Raw genomic sequence first — 13405 nt, forward strand, 5'->3', positions numbered from 1 at the left:
GCTGTTCTCTTGCCTGAGGGGCAGCTTTCTCTTACTTCCTCCTACTTCTCTCCTATTACAAAACCCAACTTTCCTAGATCCTGTGTCTTCCTCCTTCACTTACTTTTTTATTCTGGTGAGCACATCTCCAGAAGCTTCCTAAGAAATGGTAATTGAGACATAAATTTTTGAAACTTTCCATGTGTAAAAATACCTCTAATATACATTTTTTTTTAATATTTTTATTTATTTCTAGGAGAGAGAGAGAGAGACAGCGTGAGCAGGGGAGGGTCAGAGAGAGAGGGAGTCACAGACTGAAACAGGCTCCAGGCTCTGAGCTGGCAGTCAGCACAGAGCCCGACGCGGGGCTCGAACCCACGAACCGCGAGATCATGACCTAAGCGAAAGTCGGACGCTTAACCGACTAAGCCACCCAGGCGCCCCACCTCTAATATACATTTATTAACAGTTGGGCTAATGATAGAATTCTGGGTTGGACAGCATTCATCCTTAGCGATTGAGACGTGTGAACATTATCTCCCAGTTCTCAAAGTCATTATTGAGAAGTCTTAGGTCATGGTATCCCCAGGCTCTAAATGTGTCTTTTATTATTTCTGGATGTTACTTGAATCACCTCTTCACTTTTACTATTATGAAGTTTAAAATAATTGGACTGAATATGTCTTGAATTTTGTTTATTTTTGTTTTCCATTTGGCTCAAGAAAATTTGAGTTTGGCTTTTCATTCCAAACAAACAGATGCCAATTATCCGTAGAACTTTTCTCTAGGTTTTTCTCCACAAAGGGTAGGGCCCTTGTCTCACATGCCCAAGGAAGGGCATCCAGGTAAAGGTGTGCAGAGAATCTGTGTTAGAGTATGCACACAGACTTCCAAGAGGGAGATTAAAAACATAGTCATGGAATCATGTTCTCCTGAATTTCGGGCAGTATATAGAGCACAGGCAATGAAATAATGTTTTCCAATTATAGTTCCCTATAATTGTTTATGTCTCACAAAATATATTTCTGCTCATGACTTTGAGATAGACGCCACTCTTATTTTATATATATATGTATATATATACATATATATATTTATTTATTTTAATGCTTTATTTAATTTTGAGAGAGCGACAGAGCATGAGTGGAGAAGGGGCAGAGAGAGAAGGAGACACAGATTCGAAGCCATTTCCAGGATCTAAGCTGTAAGCCCAGAGCTCAATGTGGGACTCAAACCAATGAGCTGTGAGATCATGATCTGAGCAGAAGTGGGATGCTTACCTGACTGAACCACCCAGGCATGCCACAATGTCTCCCTTAAATCACAGTTCATAACTTCCAGTAGCCGGCTTGATACTGTCATTTTCCCCCAATCAACGGATCTTAGTCACTTTAATGACTTAGTGACATGACCTAGTTCCCAGGCTCAAAAAATCAGAATTATTTTTAGTTTACCTTCCTTGGTCCCTTACTCTTATTTCCTGTATTTAAATAATTGGTACCTCTAAGTCTATTTCACTTCCTCATACCAACACCCAACTAAATTTAAATCTTATAAATTTAATCATGTAAATTTTCCATTCTTCCTCCTCAAATATTTATTACTATTGTCAACTAGGCCAAGATCTGTATTATTCCTCTCTAAATTACTATAACCAATTTATAAATAACTTTGTTCTATGCTCTTCTCCTTCACCAATCTCTACCACATGATGCTATCTGTTCTTTTTTTTTCTAAGTCACAAATAATTTAGGTTAATTTCATGATCAAAATCCTCCAATGCTAACATATACTTCATTCAATAAAGTATAATTGTTTTTCCAATGTTCAAAGTTCCATTTCATATCCAACCTTCTTCAAAATTCTTGGATGATATTCATTTTAAAAATGTCCTAATCCTATGGAATTAATATTTTTGCATTTATTTTGTCACTTTAAAAAACTAGAAGCCTTCACAGATAAGAATAATGTCTAAATCAATGCAGTAATCCATCACCATTTCTTGCACATGAGAAGTCTAACAAATACTTAACTAATGGTTTTCAAACTAGTGATTCTTGTGTGTGTTGGTTTACCTATCTTCCATCTAAATCAAAATTTATTACAGGCTTATTAATAATTTAGAGGGGTTAATGTCCCATTAAGATACCCAACTGTGGCTCTAATGGTTTGCAGTCATTAAAGTGGGGCAGGTGGGGAAAGAGGAAGAGGTCTGAAAAAGAACACTCTAGAACAGTGCTTTTCAGGATTTAACGTGCTTTCAAATCAGCTGGGATTCTTCTTTCTCATTTAGAAAGGGGTCAAGGGAATGAGACTGTACATTTCTAACAAACTCTCAGATTATTCTGGTGCTACAGATCACTGAACCAAAGTTGGAGTAGAAAGGCTAAAGTACAATGTGGCCCTGCTGCACTGAAGAGAAGAGCTGAATTCTTCCTTCTTCTCCACACTAGAGTTTCTCTCAAACACTTAAAACATGGCACATGTTAATTTAGGCAAGATGGCCAGATTACTTTTTTTTCTTTACTATTGGTCAAATGCACATATCCCTTACTTATTCTAATTTAAGCTAATTAACTTAAATTATAACTAACTTGACTGCTATAAGCCATAAATGACCTGCTTACAAGGAAGGAAAGTAGATTCATTTAACATGCATTAAGAAAGGAGATATAAAGATGACAAATTATAATTCATTATTGAGTTTTAAGTAACTTCCTGCAGCAGCAAAAATTCTACCAGAAATGCCTAAACATAATTGTATTTGTGAAGGCCTTCCATTTTTATTTTAATTAATTCAATTATATATTGTTTGGACTCCCTTTGAAGCCTGCCATAACGCTCATTTTGTGCTTTGTTACATTCAAGGAACTTTCCCTATTTTATTCAATTTGATCCTCGAGGAAAACTAGAGGATTACCACTAACTTCTAGATGAGAAAAACCTAGACTCAGAAAGAGCAAATCATCCTAATGGTGCCTGAACAGTACATCCCAGAAAGAGCTAAAATTAAGGTCTGTCTTGAAGCCCTGTCACTTATCAGGGCTATATTTCATATGTGAAGATTCTTTTTCAAAACAATTCTACTGACATTTTTACAGAATATACCTACAGACAAGTTCAACTGCTTCTTTCACTTCACCATTCCATTGGGATTACTGAAATGTTTACCTTATTTTCTAGACTGTGCCTGGCTCAATGTGGCTTTAGTCACATAAACCTCTTTCTGAGTGTCATTCTTTAGAAGTAAAAAGCACTTAGTGCTAATTCATGCCTCCTTTGAATTAATAGGATTAAATCAGCATGTTTAAAGGACTTTCACAAAAATGCAAAATATATATTACTGGTTCTTCAGAAACACAGAGGTATTTGTCACATTTTCTGTGAAAAAAAAAAAAAGGCCCAATGGCATTCAGTTTTAAAATGTCCTTAAGTTGGGTGCCTGGTGGCTCAGTAAGTGAAGAAGAGTCTGACTCTTTTCAATGTCAGCTCAGGTCATGATCTCATGGTTTGTGAGTTTGAGCTCCGCGGGAGGCTCTGGGCTCACATAGAGCCTGCTAGTGATTCTCTTCCTCTGCCCTTTCCCTGCTGGTGCTCTCTGTACATAAATAAACAAACAAACATTCTTAAGAAATAAATAAAATTGTCCTTTAATTTAGATTTTTACACATGCATTGAAAGAATCTCATTATAAAAATTCCTTTAATAAGGTCTAAGGAATTAGAGCCACATTTTAGGTAAGTAACGTCCTAAAATAAGCAGTTGTACATACAAAATTTTATCTCCTCAATAATTTATAGACTAGTAATCCCCCCACATCTATTTAAAAAGAACTTTTCTAACTAAAAAAAGATTTGACAGGGTTTAATCTCAGAAAAAAAAAATTGCCTTTACTTAAGCAATGACAGTCCTAAAGTTCCTTTCACATTTATGCATAACCAAAGACACAACCAAAGTATCGCATGCTGTGCCCTCTTTTACCGTGTCAGGAGGACATTGCTGACCTTTGTAGACTCAGTGAGCTTTATATCCCTTCTTCATTCCAAGAACTCTTTTTGTGTGATACTTCTATAGTAATATTAAATCATATATTATCTTACATTACTGTGAAACTTCAATCACTTTGTGACCTTCCACAGATCAATAATATTTAGAACACTGCTCAAATACAATGTTAAGTAGGGGCGCCTGGGTGGCTCAGTCAGTTAAGCATCCGACTTTGGCTCAGGTCATGATCTCACGGTTCGTGGGTCCCTGCCCTGCATCGGGCTCCCTGCTGACAGCTAGCTCAGAGCTTGGAGGCTGCTTCTGATTCTGTGTCTCCCTCTCTCTCTGACCCTCCCCTGCTCACGCTGTCTCTCTCTTTCTCAGAAATAAATAAAAACATTAAAAAAAACACAATGTTAAGTAGATTTTAATAATTAATAGGCTTGGATGCAGACAAATTGTAGTATAAATACTATTGAATTGAAAAGCAGGAGACTTGGGTCTTTTATTTTTATTATCTCTTATGTGACTCTGAGGTTATTTCTTCTTTCTGGAGTTTTCTTTCCAAAGCTTTATGCCTCAATTTTCTAAACACCTATAGTACTTACAACCTGTATCACTATATCAAAGGGTGAACACATTCCTCCTTAAACGTAGTTTTGGATCTGCTTGGCATATCTTTCCATCTGGACAATAGTTGGCACTGAGAATTATCCAGAGAATAGTTTATTATTATACAAAATGGGCCACTTTTATTAATATATGTTTTCAAAGTGGCCAATTATAGAGAAAAGAATGGAATTTTATCAGTATTTTCTTCAATAAGGTATGATTTATCTAATATCGCTCCTGAATCATTTCTCTACTAGATTATTTCACAATTAGCATATTAATGTGGTATTATTTAGTTCCTGGGGGGGAAAAAACCCTCTTGATTTTATTCTCTTTCTAGCTACTACTACTGTCCATGTCTCCATGATAGGAAAAATCCTTGAAAGAATTATCTATAATTCTCTCCAGTCTCTGAGCCCATGCTCTTAAGAATCCATCCTAATTGTGCCATGGCTCCCACACTCAAAGACACTGCCTTTATCAAGGTCAACAATGAACTTCTGTTGTTGAATTTAATATGAATTTTCACTTGTCATCTTTGAAGACACGTTAGCTGAATATGACACTGCTGTTAAGACCTTTTCCTTTACTTTCTTCATTGACTTTCTGCATACTACAAGCTACTGATTTTTCTCCAACATGATTTTTCTGGGCACTTCTTTTCAGTTCACTTTGGGGCTCATTCCCCCTTTCCTTACTTTCTTGGCTTAAGAGAATTCCAAAACTCAATCCTCCAAATTCATCTGAAGCCCTTAGTTATCTCATAGAGTTTCACAGATTTAAAAATTTCTATATGCTAACTGCCAAATTCATATATCCAATGACATCTCCCATAAACTCCAGAAATTATGTACTCAAATGCCTTCCTGGCATCTCACTTAGACATCTTAATAGACTTGTCTTCTCCAACCAATATGTCCACTTGATTTTTTTCCCCAAACCCACTTCTTCCACAATCTTTACCATCTGAATTAATAGTAGCCTACCCTTAATTTTTAAAAAAAAAATAGATGGAGTCAGATTTGACTCTTCTATCTTTGTATTTGATCCATCAAAAAATCCTGTTGGCTCTATCTACATATCAACTTCTTCTCCCCCTATCTCCTCCTACTGCAACCAGTCTGGTCCACAGACCATCATTTCTTACCGACATTAATACAATATGTCTACTTCCCAGACCTCTCCCTTTCAGTGTATTTACAATACAGAAACCACAATGATCCTATAACAGTAAGAGTCAGATTATGCCACCTCTGTACCAGAATTCTCCAGTGAATTCCCAACACACAGACTAAAAGCCAATGTTTTGACAATGACAACAGTGGAAGAATCTAATCTTTGTTTTCCTTCTTTTTAATTTTTGTAATGTTTTATTTACCTTAGAGAGAGAGAGAGCGAGCAAGTAGGGGAGGGACAGAGAGAAAGGGAGGCACAGAATCCCAAGACAGACTCCAGGCTCTGAGCTAGCTGTCAGCACAGAGCCCGATGTGGGGCTCGAACTCATGAACCTTGAGATCATGACCTGAGCCGAAGTTGGACACCCAACTGACTGAGACACCCAGATGCCCCTCTTATTTTTCCTTCTATTAACTCTCTGATTAGAGCAATGTTTTTCCTCTATCCCACTGTTCTTCAGTCATGCTGTCTTTTGTTTTTAATGTTTTACTTTATTTTTATTTTTTTTACAAATAGTTTATTGTCAAGTTGGTTTCCATATAACACCCAGTGCTCATCCCCACAAGTGCCCCCCTCCGTTCCCATCCCCCCTTTCCCCCCACATCCATCAGTCCTCAGTTTTTGTCAGCATTCAAGAGTCTCTCAGGGTTCTTCCTTAGGATCCTTAAACATGGCAGACACATTTTTGCCTCACGGCTTCATGACCATGATCATGAAACAGCACTTGCTGTTTCTTAGCCACAAAGTATTTCTTTCCAAAGTATCTGCATGATTTGCAACAGTAATTTCTTTAAGTGTTTGTGAAAAACATCACTTTCTCAGTGAGCTCTTCCTTTACCACCATTCTTGACTACTACACTCCAGCCATTCTCTAGCTAACTTTCCTGATTCATTTCTCTCTGTAGCACTTTATCATCTTCCATTTTGCTAGTCAATGTATTTATGGATGGCATGCCTTTCCATATCAGAATACAAACCACATGATGACAGGGATTTTTGCCTCTTCTATTTGCTGACATATCCCCCTGTTGCCAGAATAAGGCCAGAAATGTAACGGGCACTCAGAAACTTATTAACTGTTGACAGTTAAACATCACATACACAGTAAGATTATCCATGAATTCTTGAAACTACAGAAGCCCAACTGAACAGCCTCAGTTTAGAGAAAATACATCTGGGAAAACAAGTGAGTTCACTCAAACATGGCAGATCTACCAAAATTAAACCATCAGTGACTTGCTTCACAGAAAAAATACATTTATTACATGGAAATTCTTACTATAAGATTGATAATGCTTCTTCACTAAGTACTTAGGGGAAGGTATTCAGAGCAAGCTTCTTTTCCAATTAATTTGACAACAAAAATGCCCACTTTAGATTGCATTTTGTGGTCCGAATTTCTGAATAATTTTAATGATTCATTTTAATCGATTCTGAAGGCTACCAGCCATCAAAGACACTACTCTTATCAAGGTCAAAAATGATCTCTGTAAGTGGAAGGGCTTATTAACTACTGGAAGATCCTAACAGTAAAAATTCTGGAAAGCACACTTAATAAATTCATAATCTGTGGGTGGTACTTAACTGAAGGAAACTAACTAACTCTAGTAGAAAATGGTTTGGGAGTAAGTGGAAGTAATCTCAACGTGTGTTGTAAAAAAGAGGGAGCCACATAATATTTTTCACAGCTGTTTCCATAGGGAAACCTTTGGTCTGTAAACAGTCACTCACATCTAGCAAGATAATAATGTTTCACAAAAAAATCATAATTCACGAAAGATCAAATGCTTACTATGGGACACACTGTTTGAGGTGCTTTACATGGGTCAGGACGCCTTAACATCATCTTTATTGGGCTTACGTAAATTAAGGCACTTAAATTTACTGTTGCACTTATTGTGTTATGAATAAGAAAATGGCAGCACAGAAAATAAACATCCAGATATCTCACAACTAGTAACAGCAGTTAAGACCTAAGCAGTTTGGTCTTCACTATTACATCATACTGAATCAAGATAACAGAACTAGTACTGGACTACTCAAATCAAGCAAGTTACATGCCTCAAATAACCGGGAATCTCTTCCTGAGACACACATTTGGCATTTCACAGCTAACTAAAGTAATTTGTAAATAAAGAAGAGTATACAGACGAATCTACTCATTGCTCAGAAGATTCCTACAAAACAAAGAACCAGTCTATCAAATACATTGTTTCAGTTACACAACAAAAGGAAATATTTTTAATTTTATTTTATTTTTCAAAAATTTTTAATTATTTATTTTTGGGAGAGAGATTGAGATAGAGCATGAGCAGGGTAGGGGCAGAGAGGGAGAAAGAGAGAGAGAGAGAGAGAGAGAGAGCCAGATGGTCTGTCAGCACAGAGCCCGGTGTGAGCTCAAACCCACAAACCATGAGATCATGACCTGAATCGAAATCAGGAGTCAACGGTTTAACTGACTGAGCCACCGAGGCACCCCCTAGAAGGAAAAGTTGTAAAGGTGATTTCAAGTTTTTCTTGTCTATGAAGGTACATGTAAGTTTTTGAGGATCAAAACCTAGTTAGTACTTTGATAGGTATTGAGAAGAACATATTGTCAAAAAAGTACTGGCAAAACTTTTCACATATTTTTTGTATTTTGATATCTGTGTTCCTGCATATGTAATGTTTCCCTCAAGGACACCAGGTGGCCTTCAAGCATGGGCCTTGAACTAGAGAGATTAAAAACACACAACTTAATTTTGCCACTTAATAGCCACTTGTTGTGGGGCAAGGTCTTCAGGCTCTGAGTCTCATGTTTCTTATCTAAAAAAATACGTCCAAAAACCATGGCTTTCAGGGTATCATAAAACAGATATGATAGAGTCTAAGTAGTGTAGTTGGAGCCTGTCATCCTCTTGTTTTATCTTCTTCATAGCACTTTCCACTCTTTCAGAAGATACTCATTTATTTACTTGTTCTTTGTCTCCTTATCCAGAAAAGAAATTCAAAGAGAACAGTGACTTTTCTCTGATCTAATGAACATAGTGGTTGCTCAAAACATATTTATAGAATGGGTGAATATATGGTAACTATTAAGTGGGTTAGTTTCTTTCCTGATATCTAATATGTGGGAGTTCAGGGTTGACTAACTGGTGTTTGGTAGGTTTCTTTGTAGATCCTTTGAGATAGCAAGAGTTTTAGGGGGATATTCAAATGGAATTTATAGCTGAATTCCTCTTATGCCAGGTTCAAAACAATGTAGTAAACTTTACATATGAGACATGTGTATATCATGTATATATGTATATATAATAGATAAATCATAAGCCATTCATATGTGCATTAGTACTAAAATCTAAATTAGGAAAGGAAAAAAAAAACCTATAGAGACTATGCAAAAAAGGAAAAAAACACTCCAATTCATCGTAAGAAATGAATCTTTGAATATTCAGCTAGCTTTCATTTTTCTCTTCCCATTTCAAAGCTTTGTCCAGTTCTCCTTTAGGTTACCTACCTCATTGTCTGGTTTTCCAAACAAATAACACTGCAGATGCTACTGATTCCTGGGCAATAAATATCCTGAACCCATGAGTTCCTTCACAATGATTGTGAAATACAGAATGTTTATACTATTACAGGTTGGAATAGGCCATTTTTCACAAGTTACTTTTTACTACATCTGCAGTATAAACTGTACTTGCCACTGTGAGAAGTCCAACCTGTAGGGCAAAATGTATATAATAACCCTATAACACGAATTCCAGAAATATAGAACAACCTGATCCCCAAGCTTCCTTACCTGTTACTCAAGAAACAGATTTAGGATGCATGCATGTGCAAGAATTCAAAATATGCAACTGAAGGGAAATCTCTTTACAAAACAATAGAACCGAACAAGCTCCTGTGGATTCAGAAGTTCAAAGCCAAGTCTTTATCAAAGAGCATTCTTCGGATAAAATGGTTATTATATTTTCTGTTGGCCTTTAAGAAATCCCTCCAAATAATCTTGCAGCTGTTTAAAGTAGCTAACACTCCTAATACTGGCTGCATCTCTGGTCAGCATCTAAGGAAGCATGAACCATGGAAAGTAAACAAAGCTGAGTTTGTGACCAGAAAAATTAATTATTTTTGAAAACAAAATTATTTTGTCACTTTAGTTGATGTTTCTAACCTCACATTCTGGCAGTGTTTTCATGCCCAAAGCACAAACTTCTAGATGCTCCCAAAACTATCTAAGCAGTGGGTGGGTGGTACTAGCTGATCTCAATTCATTAGTCAGGATCAGAAGAGAAGGAAAATGCCAAGGGAGAGCTAGGATCATTACCTCAGTAGTAGGAATGTTGTGTACAGGCAATTTAACCCCAAATTAGCAGGAATTTTTGTCATAACTATTTATTCTGGAATAGCTCACTTAAAAATATCAGGATTTGAATTATTTTCTTTCTAAACTCTCAGGTACGGTACAGAAAAGGTGAACACGGAAGTTGTTCACATTCTTGGAAGTGGATGGGAAAATGTAGACTTCATAGCACTGAACAGATGATTTCCAAAAAGGAGATGACATATTCTTTTTTTAAAAAAAATTTTTAAATGTTTATTTATTTTTGAGAGAGAGACAGAGACACAGTGCAAGCTGGGGGAGATGCAGAGAGAGGGAGACACAGAATCCAAAGAAGGCTCCAGGGTCTGAGCTGTCAGCACAGAGCCCGACATGGGGCTCAAACTCAAAGACCACAAGTTCATGACCTAAGCCGAAGCCGGGCGCTTAAACCAAATGAGCCACCCAGGTGCCCCAACATATTCTTTAATGTGGGAAGACGAGTGCTCTTTTAGGGTCATGAATAATTCTCCTACCAAAGATGACCACTCTATTATTAGCATACAATTTGGAAATGAATGGCTAATAGTAGCTATGGTGAGCTAGCAGAGGTGTGTGTGTGTGTGTGTGTATGTGTGTGTATCTTTTGAGGGTGGGTTAGGAAGAGGTTTCCAAAATTCCCATCCTGCATTCAACCTTTGCTGCTGCTTACCGGTCTTTGACATGTAAATTACCCGAATGTAGACAAAAATCTAAAAAACATACCACTTGGAAAGTATACTTAATAGAAAAACCTTCAAAACAGTAGTTCTTACTGCATTCAATCCAACATTTACACCAGTTCTCCTTTTATATAAGCACGAGGCACTGAGAGGAGTGACAGTCTATACAGAGATAAGTAAAACAAGACTGAATCACACGATTGATTCCAAGTCCAAAAACATGCGCATACAGAAACAAACAAACAAAACAAAACACCCTCAAACTGGGGATAAACTAATCAGTAGCAAGTATATGGAATTAATTAATAACATTTCTCTATTTTAAGGACAAATCTGTTAGTGTCAAATGATTAACATCACATTTGAGGTCATATTTTATAAGCACTTGTATGAAACTATGATTATGAACTCATATGATCATAATAACTATTGTTTTTCCATATATTTATCAAAAGGCACAACATCTCACAAGACTGTAGATCTCTTTGGGCCACCCAGTAATCTTAAATAGAGCCTGTGGCCTTCTTCAACTTTGTTTAATTTTGGCAACTGAAAATCATAGAACTAGTCAAACATCAGCATGATGCTTCTGTAAATGTGAAAGCTCACTCTGGTCGGTAAGTGCCTCAGGGAAGAACCACTAATGACCAGGAACTAAGAAATAGGATCAGGCAGTTAGTGTCTACGCAGCATGAAGCTGACTCAGGAGCTGAGCCATGACCCAACCTGAGACCTCAGAAAGTTTCTCAGTTTCTTGGTACCTCAGCATCCTCATATATATAAGAAGAGGATGATAATAATCCCTATCATACCAGGCGGTACTGAGGATGAAATAGCACACCCAGTCTTTATACAATGCTTTGCTCACTGAATGGTCAGTGACTATTAACCATTAACGTTTCTTTGCAAGTCTGATTTGTTTTGCATTGTTCACTCAAATCAATGCAATGCTCTAGTGTTAATTCACTGTATCTCAGAAACCAGATAGTTTCCTTTTTCTTTTTCCCCTTCAACCTCTTTATTTTCAAACTTTCTGTGGCTTTTTTTTTTAATTGTTTGGAGTTTAATATCTGTTTTCTGTTCTTTTCTTAAGATTAATTTTGAATACAGGCAAATGAATGAATCTGACTTGCGAATATGATGGTTTGTGGAAAATCCACATACTTGGGGAATCACGCCCCTTATCAGGATAGGGAATTCTTCCATAATTCCAAAAAGTTTCTTTGCATGTCAAACCCACGTTAATCCTCCTCTCAACCACACAGAGACAATGTTCTGGGTTTGTTTCTTGTAGTTTTCTTTTTTATACCTGCTTAAAATTTTTAGAAAAATATTGGAACTCAAAAATAATATGTTGCCCTAACTCTTTAATTCAAGAGATATAAATTCCAGACAGATACCAACATATGAAGTATGTAATGGGTATAATGCTAATTCCACTTCCACTCACATTTGACATGAAATTAGGTGTTATTATTGATATTTAATTTGAACTGAGTTGTTTTACAGAGCTATTAAAACTGGAGGCATAATTTTTACCTACCAAGTTTGGAATAAAGGAGTATAAGTCCCTACCTCCTCCTCATTCCTTAAAGTATTAAAGAAGCCAAGGAAAGAAAACAAAAGAAATATATCTTTAAGAATAAAACTTGGCATAGTCTCTGTCTATCTATCTATATATGCAAGCACATGTAAGATGACTAAATATAATTCATATAAACTTTGCTTTTATATTAATGTAAACATTTAAAAACAATTAGCAGATTTCATTTCTTAAATAGATTTTCATATCTGTATTTCAAGCCTTTCACATGGTCTTTTTAAAAGAATAAACATGTATATGTTTGAGATTTTAAAGGTAGGTTAGTGTCTTAACTTTTTGAAGATATCTCACTGTGTTTAAAAATAAATCCCCTCTAACTAGGGATAAACTAATTAGTATGAGTTATATGAAATTAATGTTTTTTCTACTTTTAGGGATTGACTTGTTTTAATACAATCTGATTATAACCTATAAACCCACATCTCCTAATCATGTTAATCAGTAGCTGATCATTGTAAATAATGAGCTTAAAAGTGTACACAAACACCTTTGGCACCATTTTCCTCACAAAAATAATAATAGGGTGTTGTAGTCCATAATATTTTTATTAACTGATGCCAATACTATGAACATTTCACTGAAGTCAGTATGCACTTCTAAATAAAAGAAATACAGTCACCAAAAAGACACTCTGAAAACCATTTACAAATGTACCTTTGTAAGTCAGCTTGAGTCGTGGAATATTTTGCTTAGAAGTTCCAATGACAGGAAGAAACAGCATAATCATGCTCAGCATCATCAAGACATGAAAAAGGTGAAAATCAGGGCTTCTGGACTTTGGTCTCTGATTTTTAGTAGCATTCATGATGAAAACAATGTCCTCTTTCAAACAGTGATAATGTAATCTAAAAAACAAGAATATAACTATTAATATAGCAGTCTGCAGATTTTCTTAGACTTACTAAATTACAGTTTTCTGAATGTGTATAGATTTTAAAAATAATAATTGCTCCTTCTCCCTTGTTTTGATTTTGCGAAGTGTTACAGGGGAAAAGAATCAGAACTGAATAATAAAATTCAGGCCTG

At 36.2% G+C, this 13405-nt stretch overlaps 1 protein-coding gene across 1 annotated transcript in view; it reads right to left on the minus strand.

The window, feature by feature from the left end:
• Positions 1-13405, minus strand: part of SEMA3D (semaphorin 3D) — a 198393-nt gene that overhangs the window by 116933 nt on the left and 68055 nt on the right. Inside the window, exon 2 of the mRNA XM_077761204.1 lies at positions 13034-13224. Coding sequence (XP_077617330.1) covers positions 13034-13184 — 151 coding nt within the window. The 5' untranslated portion in view covers positions 13185-13224. The remainder of the gene's footprint in view (positions 1-13033; positions 13225-13405) is intronic.

This window comes from Crocuta crocuta, unplaced genomic scaffold (assembly GCF_008692635.1).
Source record: "Crocuta crocuta isolate KB4526 unplaced genomic scaffold, BGI_CrCroc_1.0 scaffold476, whole genome shotgun sequence".
Classification (NCBI taxonomy): Eukaryota; Metazoa; Chordata; class Mammalia; order Carnivora; family Hyaenidae; genus Crocuta; species Crocuta crocuta.